Below are 12,655 nucleotides of genomic sequence, written 5' to 3' on the forward strand. Positions count from 1 at the left end.
CTGAATCACAGCTGCTGTGTGCTGTGGTCTTTCCCCATGGAAAGGTGATAAGGAAGAGCCACTACAGTTTCCTATTCTTAGTAAGCCTAGGTTTTCTCAAGTGTGAGGTGTGAGAACTGTCTTTTTTAATTAAAAAATATATACATCTATACATACACAGCCTGCATGTATATGTGTGTGTGTGTGTGTGTGTGTGTGTGTGTGTGTGTGTGTGGTACCCATGGAGGTCAGGAAAAGGCATTAGATCCTCTGGAACTGGAGTGATAGATAGTTGTGAGCCACGATGCGGGTGCTGGGGAACTGAACCAGGGTCCTCTGTAAGAGCAACAAGTGCTCTTAACTGGTGAGCCATCTCTCCAGCTCCAACTTGTTTAAAAACAAAACCAAAAAACCCTAGTAGGGCGAGAGTGGAAGCATTTTAGGGCTCTCCCCATCACTGGGATGGGTCACCTAAGCGAGGGTACCATTGATGCAGCTTCCACTGCCTTCCCCTACTTCTGTCCTGTGTGCCAGCATTCATAGACTGCACCACCTGCCTGGCCCAGTCTTAACTTTAGATGTCATTTTCCTTTTCTCTGCTTCACAATTAGCATCTTAATGGTTGTGTGATGTTTTGCCCTCTTTGGTTTTGATGTTTACTTGTTGGATCGTTTTTCTCAGCTCCTAATGTCCCCAAACTATCAGGTGCATGGCCTCTTCTCCCTCCTCTGCATTTCACCCCAATTGTTGTGAGCCTCCAGCTGGGACCTCAGGAGTACTGCCTGCCTCAGCTGACTCTCGTGGGGATTTCAAGATTTTTGCAGACATGCATGTGCTTTATTGAGGCAGTAAGGCTGCATTTGAGCCCAGACCCTGTACTTGCTGAGACCTCAGTCAGCTGTCCTTGTTTAGGACCTGTGGCAAGTGCTTTGTGGTTGGCATGAAGACAGATGGTAGAGAGGAGCGTGTGCAGCAGCCACATGGCCAAGCAGCTCTAGGCTTAGGTGGGAGGTCGCGGAGGCCACCTGGGGAGAACGCCCAGGGAGACTCAAGTTTCTCCTCCTGTTTTCCAGATCAACGTTCGGGTCACCACCATGGATGCCGAGCTGGAGTTTGCCATCCAGCCAAACACCACCGGGAAACAGCTTTTTGATCAGGTAAGTCTCTGACATCGGGACGGGGAATTGACCACTCATGAGAAGTGTGTGAGGGACCACACACTTTGGTCTTCTAAGCAGATAGCGTGTTTTGTCACTCCGGGTAACAGATGAAAGGGGCCTTTGAGAAAGTAGAGCACTATTTAGATCTCATCCGCCGTGACACGCCCATGATGTCGGGTCTTTCTGTTAAGTAGCTATTAGCTGATAACACTCAGTAGATATTGGGGTTTATCATAGTAGCACTGCCCCAAACACAGTTTTGTTAAAGGTTCAGCCCTCCCCAAACTGGGATAGAAAACGATACCTGGTGTTGTTTAACAGCTGCGAGTCACGCGTCAGCAAGCTTTTTGCAAAGGGGTCAGATAGTCACTCTGTTAGGTTCGAAGACCCCGTGGTCTGCGTCGGAACTGCTCATTCTCTCCTCTGTTACAAAAAGCAGCCACAAATCCGTGAATTGTGAACACAGTGACCTTGTTCAGATAAAAGATGATGTGGGGTCCTGCATTTTAAAAGAGATTTCCAGAACCTTTAAAAAAAAATAAATACAAAAAAAAAAAACCCAGAACCCCATTCTTACCTTGAGGACCACACAGGTGGTCAGCAGGCCAGATGTGGCATCCGAGCCAGAGCTGGCCACATCCTCTTCTGCAGTTCAGAGAGAGGCAGCTTTGCTAATGTGAGCACGGTGACAGGGGTGTGGTGGAGCCCATCCAATACCTGGAATGGTTCTCAGTGTGTCAGCCCTGTGGTCCCCCTCACTTCTGTGAGGAAACAGAATAGCCTACATCTGTTTCTTAAGAAAACACTTCAGGTAGCTGGCTCCAACAGGCAGTTTCACCGCAGAACACTTGGTTTTGGAAAGCAGCTTTTCCAGAATGTTCTACATCACTCTCACGTAGAATGGGGAGAAAGGGTACCTCTTATTTCCATCTCTTGGTAGGTCCTGGAAAACCCTCCTTGACTCTTTGTTGTCTGCCCAATTTCATAGACTAAATGGGCCCAGACAATGGTGAGGGATGTGCCAAAGATAACAGCTCACCCTTGGCATCCAGGCCCTCAGCGGGGTCTGCACAGGCTTTGCCTGGAGGTAGCAAGGCAAGCACGTTCATGTTCCAGCGCCTCCTGAAGCTTGAGGTGAATGGCAGAGATAAATGAGGGCAAACTCTCGAGAGCAGACAAGGTTCTGGGTTACAAGGCCAGAGCTTGCTGTCGTGGGTGGCCCCACTGCCACAGTGGGTGGCCCTCTGCATTCAAGGTCCAGACCTGAAATTGAGCGCTGGTGCTGGGAAGGCCTGGGAAGGGAATTCAGCACTACTGCCCATTCTCGGGCCAGCCTTTTCCGAAAAGTGAGCACAGGGTAGTGCCAGGTGCCTCTACCTGCGGCAGAACCCTGGGTGCCAGGGCGTGCCCAGACCTGTTCCGCAGGGCTGGCGGCCAGTCACCATTGTTTGGAAAGTGTTCTCTTCTAGTGAGATTTAAGATACTTTCTGCTCTGGGGTGAGGCTAGATTAAGGATGAAATCTAAAGGTCACCCCTGAAAGTTTCCCAGAGGAAGCTGGACACAGACACTAAGTGCCGTGTGGTACCATGTACAGGACCTTGGCCTGGTCAGTTCTGGTTCTCGAGCACTGCTCTTCTCTACTGGCAAATGGGTGGTGGGGCCACCAGCAACATTGCTTCCAGAGCATAGCAGGAAACTATAGTACGAGGGAAAAATGAGACTACAGTCACAGATCCGAGGAACGAGGCTTGTCCCAGAACCAGACCCTCCAGCCTGATGGAGCCAAGGGAAAGAGACCATGGGCATGCCAGCACCCCGTGACAGCGCCCCGAGACATCGCCCCACCATCCTGCCGCTGCAGCAGCCTCGCCCCTCGCGGTCCAGGCTGCAGCATGTCACTGGACTAGCTGGCGCTCCCTGTAGAGCAAGAGCTGGCACTGGATGTGCTGTGGGGACAGGAGGCATGGGGCACAGCACTAGCTGCTGCTTGGTTGACTGAATCAGGCACCCCTGTCCTTGTGTCTTAAAGTCTGTCATCCAAACCCGTCCCAAGGCAGAGGTGAGGGTCAGCCCCCAAGCTACTGAGACCCTTCTTTGGGTGAAGCTGAAAGGTGAATCACAGGACCTTGAAGGCAGTGGAAATAATGACTTTGTGGGAGCGCGGGATTCCCCTATGGGAGGACAATGGTTTCAGAATGTACTGAGGGAAGGTGTTTAACCTGCCCTTGGGGGAAGCCCATCCTTTAAAATAAAACCGCAGAAGCCCATTCATTGAGAACAGTAAGGAGGGAGTGTCAAGTCAGGGCAACGGGGGCAGCTTTTCACTGAGAGTGGTGGCCTTGGCTACACGGGATGCTTGCAGACTGACTCAGCCATCCGCACAAATGCAGGAGAGGACTCTGAGTGGTGGCTTTGGCAGTCAGTGGAAGCCTAGAGCCCTGGAGAGGGAGGTCAGATGGACAGGAAGTTCTCACTAGCTGCACAGGACCAGGCTGAGGTTGCAGTTGGGTGGATGAACTGGAAAGGGTGGATTAGAGCCAACACCCGTTTGCTATGTGTATAGGACTTTGTTGTACAGCCCACGTCACGTCACCTCGGATGATAAGATGCTGGTTTGTGCAGAGTAGGAAGTTGGCAGGGGTGGACAGAGAGTCTTCTGCACTCAACACAAGGGCATGGGCTTCACGAAGTCCTGGGGGCAGAGTGTGGAGCAAGCCAAGTTTCCCTCACACCATCCCTGATAGAGTCTTGGGGTGGCGCATCCCCACTGCTGTGTGGGGTGCACAAGCAGGGCGGCCCGTGACAGTTCATAAGCAGAGAGTCTGGAGGTAGCAAGGATTTGCCCCTCTACAGATGAAGGTAGCAGGCAGCCAGGGTTCCTCGGTGCCCAGTGTGTATGGTTTCTCTTTTTAGGGAAGATGAGGCATTTCACAGTGTAACCTGTGATGGTCCCTAACTCACACCCTTCTTGCCATGCACCCCTGAAAGCTGGGATCTGGTGTGTACCATCAACACATGGCTTCCTATGTGGTTTCTGGTGTGTTCAGTCAGTCTAGTCCAGCATGCCGTTTATACCTCACAGGAACTCCTAGAAGGACAGGTTTAATGTTTCTTGTCATGGCATTTAAAACAACAACATCTAAGGTTTAGGACTTAGTTCTCTTATGTGTGTGGGTGTGAGTATGTGTGTCTATGTGGGGGGGGGGTGATTATTTCCATGGACCACGTGTGGTGCTGGTGATTTCCAGCCATCCCCCTGCCTGAGCATCCCGATGCAGGGCAGTATGCCTAGACATTCCCAAAGGTGGGCTCTCGGTTCTGTGTGCTCATCACAGCCAGCTCGAGTCTGCAGTCAAGGGGGTAGGGTAAGAGCTGGTAAAGCTTACAGATAACCTCGAATCCGGTCAGATTCAGGCTAAAATGTGTCACTTATGCTTTGACATGACATGTGGGTCAGAGGTTGTGCTTAAGACTGCTTGTTTGTTGTACCAGTCAGAGTCCCTGCCTTTGGGGACTGATGAGCACATGGCCGGGGCACCCACTGGCTAGCGTTGCCTTGTGAGGGTGTTTCTCATGGTGGGCCTCTCGTTCTCCCACAGGTGGTAAAGACGATTGGCCTCCGTGAAGTGTGGTACTTTGGTCTCCAGTATGTGGACAATAAAGGATTTCCTACCTGGTTGAAACTTGATAAAAAGGTAAGTCGGAGTTCACCATTTGCAGGCTATTAGTTAACTGGGCATCAAAACCAGAATGCCTCAACCATTTCTGCTGTGGGAACTCCTTCCCTTTGTCAGCTAGCAGGCATAGACCCAGCATATGTCTTTGCCTGTCTTTTTGTTCCTTGTTATTTGTGTAAAGACTTTTATAGACAGAGGGGCTGCAAGCTTCCAGGAAGGGAGAATCAGATCTTGGCACTCCTCCCCTTGAGTCCCCTGTTGGGGCAGGTAATGGCTAACTGCTTGTGGCCTTACTCCCCCTCCCCCACCCCCGCCATGAGATTAATCTAGAAATCATGAGTCATATTGTCATGAACCATATTGTCAGAACTTGCTGTTCTGTTTGAGTCTGCAGTAAATTATCTTCTAGCTCCGAAAATTTGGCAACCTCACTCATAGTAATGAAAGCTAAGTGTGTTTTCTTCAGACCCTTGCAGGCTGTGCTGTTTTTCCTCCACCTCATTTTCCGTGTCACTGCAAGGAGGGCCAGAGGGGTCAGTTCATGGTCCAGGCACAGGCTGGCTTGGGGCAGGTCCCAGCGTGAGGACATGGGGTCATTCCTAAATGAGCTCTTTGGGACCTATAGCACTGTCCCAAGAAATGGCAGAGGGATGAGTAGTCCTTCAGCCTAGTAGCTGGGTTTCCAGCAGAGCCAAGATGCTTTAGGCTGACATCACAAGCTACAATGATGGATTTGGGGCTAGGGAATGTGCTGAATTGGTAGAATGCTTGCCTAGTATGCATGAAGCCCTGTATAAACCAGGCATGGTGGGTCATGCCTGGAATCCCAGGTCTCAGGAGGCAGAGGCAGGAGTATCAAACTCAGGACCATCCTCCATAATGCAGCAAGTCAGAAGCAGGCCCAGGACACTCTCAGATGATAAGAACAATACGTATATAATAGCGTTTGGATCCCTGGTGTTCAGGAATGGGCTGGAGCTGGTACTGAGAACTGCCTTCTGTCCCGTAGGTGTCTGCACAAGAGGTCCGGAAGGAGAACCCCGTCCAGTTCAAATTCCGGGCCAAGTTCTACCCCGAGGACGTGGCGGAGGAACTCATCCAAGACATCACGCAGAAGCTGTTCTTCCTCCAAGTCAAGGAGGGGATCCTCAGCGATGAGATCTACTGCCCCCCGGAGACAGCTGTGCTCTTGGGCTCCTACGCCGTGCAGGCCAAGTTTGGAGATTATAACAAGGAGATGCACAAGTCTGGGTACCTTAGCTCTGAGCGACTGATCCCCCAGAGGTGAGCCTCCACTGGCTTGGGAGGAGGGAGGAGGGAATGGGGAGCACCGTCAAGGTCACGGAGGCTGGAACCTTCCTAAGTGCTCCTTTAGGACTGTTCTGAGCCAGCCCGCTCCTCTGATGATTAACTGAGACACAGCAGGGTTACCGTGTCCCTTTCTCCTGTGTCTGATGGCCAAGCCCCCTCCTGACCTGCCTGCTTAGCTCTGCCTGATACACAGTAACCTGGCCTCTGGCAAGTCTGCCCTTCCTCGCTGGTGACAAAATATGACCTCTTTTGGAAGAAAAGTCATTTAAAATACTGTAAAAAAAAAGCTCACAGTGGGATTGGGTTCTTTAAAAGGCTAAACCTTCATTCAGGCTTACGTTCAAGAAAGAACTAGAAAGTAGAAACAAAAACTCAACATGATTCTCTCATTCAAAAGAACAGTAGGGGTGAATGCACGTAGGAAGTGGCCTCTTGGCTCACATGCCACAGCCCTCGAGGTGACAGCCCTGCATTTCTCCTTTTGAAACCTAGAGTCATGGACCAGCACAAGCTCACCAGGGACCAGTGGGAGGACCGGATCCAGGTGTGGCACGCAGAACACCGAGGGATGCTCAAGTGAGTGCCGCCGTTTCCCGCTTACCTTCTCATGGGACTCCAGGTAGCACTTCCAGAGAGGTCAGCATTTGGTCTTCGTGCTTGGTGACATACAGCACAGACAGGTGGGGTTCCCTGGGGAGGAAGAAATTTTAGAGGTTTGTTTTTTTTAAACAAGGCCTGGTGTTCTTGCCTGGGAAAAGAAGCAACTCAGTTTAAGCCTCAGATGCTAGCTCCAGCCATCCCTTTGGAGGAAAATCCTGCAGTCGGCACTCGTTTAGCTGACGGGAGCATTGGTCTCAGTGGAATGGGGTTTCTGTCTCTTGGCAGGGATGCAAGTTCACTTGCTTAATAAGGATATTGCCTTCAACACCACACATAATGTAAACATGGGCCCCGGTGAGAATGGCCATGGAGCTGGAGGGACAGAGGCATGGAGGCTGTAGGGTGCTCAGACGAAGATCCCAGTCCCTGCTGCTGGCCTCAGCCCTCACTACTTTCTTGCAGTGTGGGACTCGGAAACTATGTGCTGCAGAGTCCTTGAGTGGCCAAGAGCCTTTGGAGCCCTTTGTTGGGATCTCTGGCCATTCTGTGAATGCAAGAAACAGGGTTATCTTAGCAAGAGAATAAAAAAAAATCTGTCTCCTTAGAGACCAGAGCAAATCAGGTAGCTCTCCTTGAATGTGTAGAGCAGATAAGTTACAGGGCTCAGGATTGCACAGACCCCTGTCAGGGAGCTGCTTGCAGGCCTAGCCCATCCCTGCTGCCTAGCTGCCTCTGTTGCTCCAGGCCTTGCCTCCCTGTAAGCCATGCCCCCCACACCACTCTACTTTGCTGGCCTTTATTCCCAGCATCTGCAGAGGCTCATGAGTTTGGGTGTGATTTATTGCTAACCACAGAGCCTGTGTTTCCTTTCCCATTAGGGACAGCGCTATGCTAGAATACCTGAAGATTGCCCAGGACCTGGAAATGTACGGGATCAACTATTTCGAGATCAAAAATAAAAAAGGAACAGACCTTTGGCTTGGAGTTGATGCCCTTGGACTTAATATTTATGAGAAAGATGACAAGTGAGTGGAAATTGATCATTGGTTTTAACTGTGGGGTAGCAGGCCTACAAAAGCCAAGGAAGTGCCAGGTGTGTGTGCACGCATGCTCGTGTGCATGCGCACATATATACGTGTGCATCTATGTGTGTGTGGTGCGTGTTGAACGGTGTGGTAGCTTGGTGACCAGAAGTCAGTTGTACCTCCAGTCTGTTCTGCAGCACTGTGGCAAGGGAAGGCCCAGAGTGCACCAACCTTAGTTAGGCTCCTGAGCCCTGTGAAGCAGAGAATGTAGCTAGCTTCTAGACGACTTTCCCCCTCTGTAGCTATTCCTAGGCTGTTGCCTAGCCAGGGTGAACTCCTGGCTCAAAGTTTGTGCTAATCCAACCGGGAATGTTGGTAATGCCAGCAGACACTCCAGGAGTTTGTAAGCAGCAGCAGCAGCCTGCGTGTAGGAACAATTAGCTAAATCCCCTGAGCCCACAGAAGGTGTCTAATTGCTTCACAGCCATCCCCTGCAAGGTCTGCGAGCAGACTCATAGGAAGAGAGCCGCCTGGCGCCAGGAGTCTCTTGTCAGCCGCAGGTGTTCGCCCCCCGAGTTGCCTTCTTCCCACCAGGGGAAATCAGCCACTTTAGCAAAGGTTGCCTGAGCGCAGAGAAGCTGGGCTCTGGCTGAGGAGCTTTGAGACCGGAGAGTGCCATGGTCTTGATGTCCGGTTTGGAGTCTTGCTTGTGAAACAGGGAAGCCTGGAGCCCTGAGGTGCAGCCAAGCCCTGTGAAATGTGTCAGGATGTGTCGGCTCTCCCTCGTCTCACCCTGCCACCATGGTCTCTGCAGTTATCTAAGAGAGTGGCCCTGCTGGTAATAAATGACATGTATAGAATCCAGCTAGTGGCCAGGCATGGTGGCATACGCCTTTAATCCAGCATTCAGGAGGCAGAGGCAGGCAGAGCTCTGTGAATTCAAGGCCAGCGAGGGCTACACAGTGAGACCCTGTCTAAAATATAAATAAAGTAACCCATTCAGAACATCCCAGGAACCCTGAACCCTTGGTGAACCTAGAAGCGGGCTGTGGAGTGCTTCGTGCTTGCTTCTGCACAAGTGTGCTTGATGCTGTGTTGGTAGAGAAGCAGGGGCAGTCTGAGCCACAGGCGACAGGTGCTCTCGGCCCACAGGCCCTCCTCCGAGCCAGGACTAGAGGCTGGGGGACTCTGAGGCACCACCATGCTGAAAAGCCGGGCCTGGGGTCAGAAAGTAAGTACCCGGCCCTGGCCATTGTGGAAATGCCTGTGGGAAGCTGCCTCGGCCTTTTAGCTCCATTTGTGAATGGCCAGATTTTGTAACAAGCCCTGGCAAGGGCTATCCAAACAGGTTTTTCCAGCTGTAAGAAACAGCCATAGGCAGGAACTTGCTGATGTCAGCCTGTAACCAGCCTAGCCCACAGAAATGTTGCCTTTTTTTCCCCCAAGTAAATTTTGAACTGTGCCCTACTGGGTCCCCCACCCACCCTCAGACTCCCTCCCATTCAGCAGCCAATGCAATTCCCCTGGTGGCATTGCTGTGACTTCTAAAGAAAGCACACCCTCTCTGCAGAGGAAAAGCATTGGGGTCGAGACCGAATCGGTTAACAGCCAGGTTTTCTCCTGTTTGCAGTAGCTACAGGAGATTGTTCCCGGCTCCAAGGGACCAGAGCTCTAAGGCCCTGAGTATTGAATTGCATCCTTCACCAGTAGAACTAATGGTAGGGATTGGATATTCTTGATACATTGTTAATAGGGCAATTTGATACACAAATAAACAGATATAGCTTTATCATAGTCTTTTTGAAATTAACTGGTCTCTGGCTGGGAAATGCCTCCCAGAGACCCCCTTTTCATGGTGTACGGCTTAGAGCAGTGGGAGCATAAGTATTGAAAGCCTGTGTGTGTCCCCCTTCTTTAATCCTTGGCTCAGATGGAGGGATAGGCTCAGAAGTCCAGCTGAGCCAGACTGTCATTGCTCATGGCATTCCCCTACCAAAGCTCTCCTGACACGGAAATCAGTGAGAATGAGGGGCACTGAGACGTCTCCCCGCTTGGCGTCAGCATGTCAGGCCGCCTCGTTCCATCATGAAGCGGTGGTGTAGGCAGCAGTCCTGACTCTGAAAGACTGGGTCCCGGAGGAGCTTATGGACTGGTGGGGACATCCCTCCCTCTGTCCGCATGCTGCTCTCAGCTGGCAGCACTCTAGCCTGGAGCTGTGTGTCTCACCGTGAATTACGGCATCTGTACTTGTCCAAAGAAATGGAAACCAAGATCATGTACTACGTTTTGTTATCGCAGTAGGTTTTGATAAAAGATTTAAGAATAGTAAAATGTAGACTTGTGTTTATTTGCCGACTTTTGACAAATGTGCCTGAAAAAAATCCCAAATCATATCAGGATGTAGAGTATTTATCATCTCAGCTGGGCCCTTGTGGCACACGCCTTTAATCCTAGCACTCAAGAGGCCGAGGCAGGTGGATCTCTGAATTTGAGGCCAGCCTGGTCTACAGAGAGAGTTCCAGGATAGCATGAGCTACAGAGAGAACCCTGTCTCAAGAAACCACCCCGCCCCCGCCCCCCCAATATCTCTATTGTTGCTGATTTTGGATTTAAAAAGTTTTAAATATCCTTAAAAAAATTATTCCAAACTTAAGTTTAAAATAGTACAAAGAATTCCCCTATACCTTTTACCTTTTACCCGTCTTCCCCCAAGGGTGACCACCAGGACTGGTGCTCACGCAGACGGTGGCGCTCTGTGGGTCTCATTTCCATGTGTTGTCCCAGCAGCTAGTTTCTGCTTCTGACCCCAGCCAGCATCAGCACTGTGCTTCCGTTGTCTCCTGGCTCCTCAGCACTGCTGGCCTGGACTTTCCACTGACTTTCTAAAGCCTTCAGCGTCTCAGGGCCAGGGTTTGCTCACATCAGATTGGAGTTTTGCCCTTTGGGCAAGAATCCCATAGAAGGGCCTCAGGGCCTCCCACAAAGGTCCCGTGCTAGCCAGGAGCCTCCACTGTCATGTCTGTCCTTTTCATTGGAGTTGGCAGTATATGTTAGGGAGATTCTGTGAGACTGAGCTTACTGACACTGACTCTTTGACATTCTGCTATTGATTCTAATGGCCGTGGGTGACACCTTCATGAGATTATTTCTGTGTTAAGAAATTGCTGTCTGGGGGAGGGCGCGGGCAATCTCACACACATACATATAGCTCGAAGGAGCCAGTTTCTTTTTTCCATTTACTCGGCTCTGTATTAAAATGAAGTGCGGGTATTTGTTAGTGGTAATGTTGTTCATTTTATTACTCAGGCTGTTTCAGATTCAGCCTTCAGGGGACCTTGGCATTGGTACCTGCATCCTTTCCAAGTAACCCCATGGTGCTGAGAGTGTCCTTAAACCCTCACATCTCAAGATGCCTCAGTCCAGTCCTGTGTGTGCCCAGCATCCAGCCGTCTGCAGAGACCTCTGTGTTTTTGGTAGAGGCTCCCACGTTCCATCATCAGCCGCCTCCAGTTCCAGCTTACAAGTCGCCCAGGCTACCCTAGACCTCACCATTCTCCTGCCCCTCAGCTCCCCCAGTGCTGGGACTATCGGCATGCACCACCTGTTCTCCCCCACCCCCTTCTCAGTGGGTGACACATAAGAGCAGTTACAGGATAAATCCTGTGGACCATGCCCATGTCCTACGTGTGATCTCTGTTTGGACAGGGAGAGGCAAAGAGGGTGCTTGTAGGCTTTCGTTTTCCTACTGGTTAAGAATTAAAGGGTGTTCTTTAACTCAGACGTGAGTCACAGCTACCATGTTTAACGCTGTGCTTTGATACAGCAATTAGGCTTGTGAGTGGCTATGGGATTGTCGCTCACTCGTGTGAGCTTTCAAAGTCTTCAAGGCCATGTTGGGCCCAGCCTTTGGAAAACAGGGGCCTGTTGAGCTTGGAGGCCTGGCTTTTCTGGGTCACAGACTAGAGAGACCTGTACAGACAGGAGCTGTGGGCCAGAGCCTGGCCTCCTTGGGCTTTAAGGAGCTGAGACATTGATCTGGCCATGTGGCTAGGGGTTGAGTAGCTGTCTCCCGGTTCTTAGTGCTTCTGTGACCAGCTTTATCCTCAGAGTCTGGAGCAAGTGCTCCAGATGCAACTGCTTGTCATTGCCAAGTTTTAGCTTTTCTCTGTGTGTATGTGGGGCCGTGGGGACACAGGCGGAGGATGCTGGAGACACACACAGGCGGAGGATGCTTGTAGGCACAGGCTATGACTGTATTTCAACTGTTTTGAGACTATATTGCTGAAAGTTACGTGTCCCATGGGTGATGATAAAGTGACAGACACGCCACATTTGAGTGGCATGGTGCATGTTAGCAGTGGCTGCAAGAGTAGGTCTTCATTCCAAAGGCTTCCGCTATAGACCACCCTGGCCTGTGGCCTACATCGCTTCTGCAGTTGTGCCGTGACTACTGTGCCCTGGAAGCCACCTGCCATGCATAGAAGCCCTCTTGTGGCCTTCAGAGGCTGCCTTTTGTTTTTGACCCAGCCTTTGCTGCCAAAGCAAAACCCCGCCCTGCCCAACCCCCAGCCTTGCTGTGACAGCCGAAAGTAGGAACTGTAGGAGGCGGTGGGTTGGTCTTTTTCCCTTCTGTTAATTTTCATTTTAGGGGTGTGTGTGTGTGTGTGTGTGTGTGTGTGTGTGTGTACAGAAGCCAGAGGACATCAGGTGCCCTGCTTGATCATGCTCCACTTTATCCCCCTTGAGACAGGGTCTCTTGTTGAGCCTGACTCTAGTCTGGTTGCCAGTGAAATTTAGCAGTTGTGTCTCTGCCACCACAGTGGTCACAGATGCCTTTTATTTATGAGTTCTGTGGATTTGAACTCTGGCTTTCATAATTGTGTAGAGAACACTCTTCCCTGT

At 50.9% G+C, this 12,655-nt stretch overlaps 1 protein-coding gene across 1 annotated transcript in view; it reads left to right on the forward strand.

Moving 5' to 3' along the window:
• Window positions 1-12,655, forward strand: part of Ezr (ezrin) — a 40,640-nt gene that overhangs the window by 18,868 nt on the left and 9,117 nt on the right. Inside the window, exons 2-6 of the mRNA XM_038339079.1 lie at window positions 1,053-1,136; window positions 4,740-4,835; window positions 5,827-6,101; window positions 6,621-6,704; window positions 7,607-7,753. Coding sequence (XP_038195007.1) covers window positions 1,053-1,136; window positions 4,740-4,835; window positions 5,827-6,101; window positions 6,621-6,704; window positions 7,607-7,753 — 686 coding nt within the window. The remainder of the gene's footprint in view (window positions 1-1,052; window positions 1,137-4,739; window positions 4,836-5,826; window positions 6,102-6,620; window positions 6,705-7,606; window positions 7,754-12,655) is intronic.

Source organism: Arvicola amphibius, chromosome 8 (genome assembly GCF_903992535.2).
Source record: "Arvicola amphibius chromosome 8, mArvAmp1.2, whole genome shotgun sequence".
Classification (NCBI taxonomy): domain Eukaryota; kingdom Metazoa; phylum Chordata; class Mammalia; order Rodentia; family Cricetidae; genus Arvicola; species Arvicola amphibius.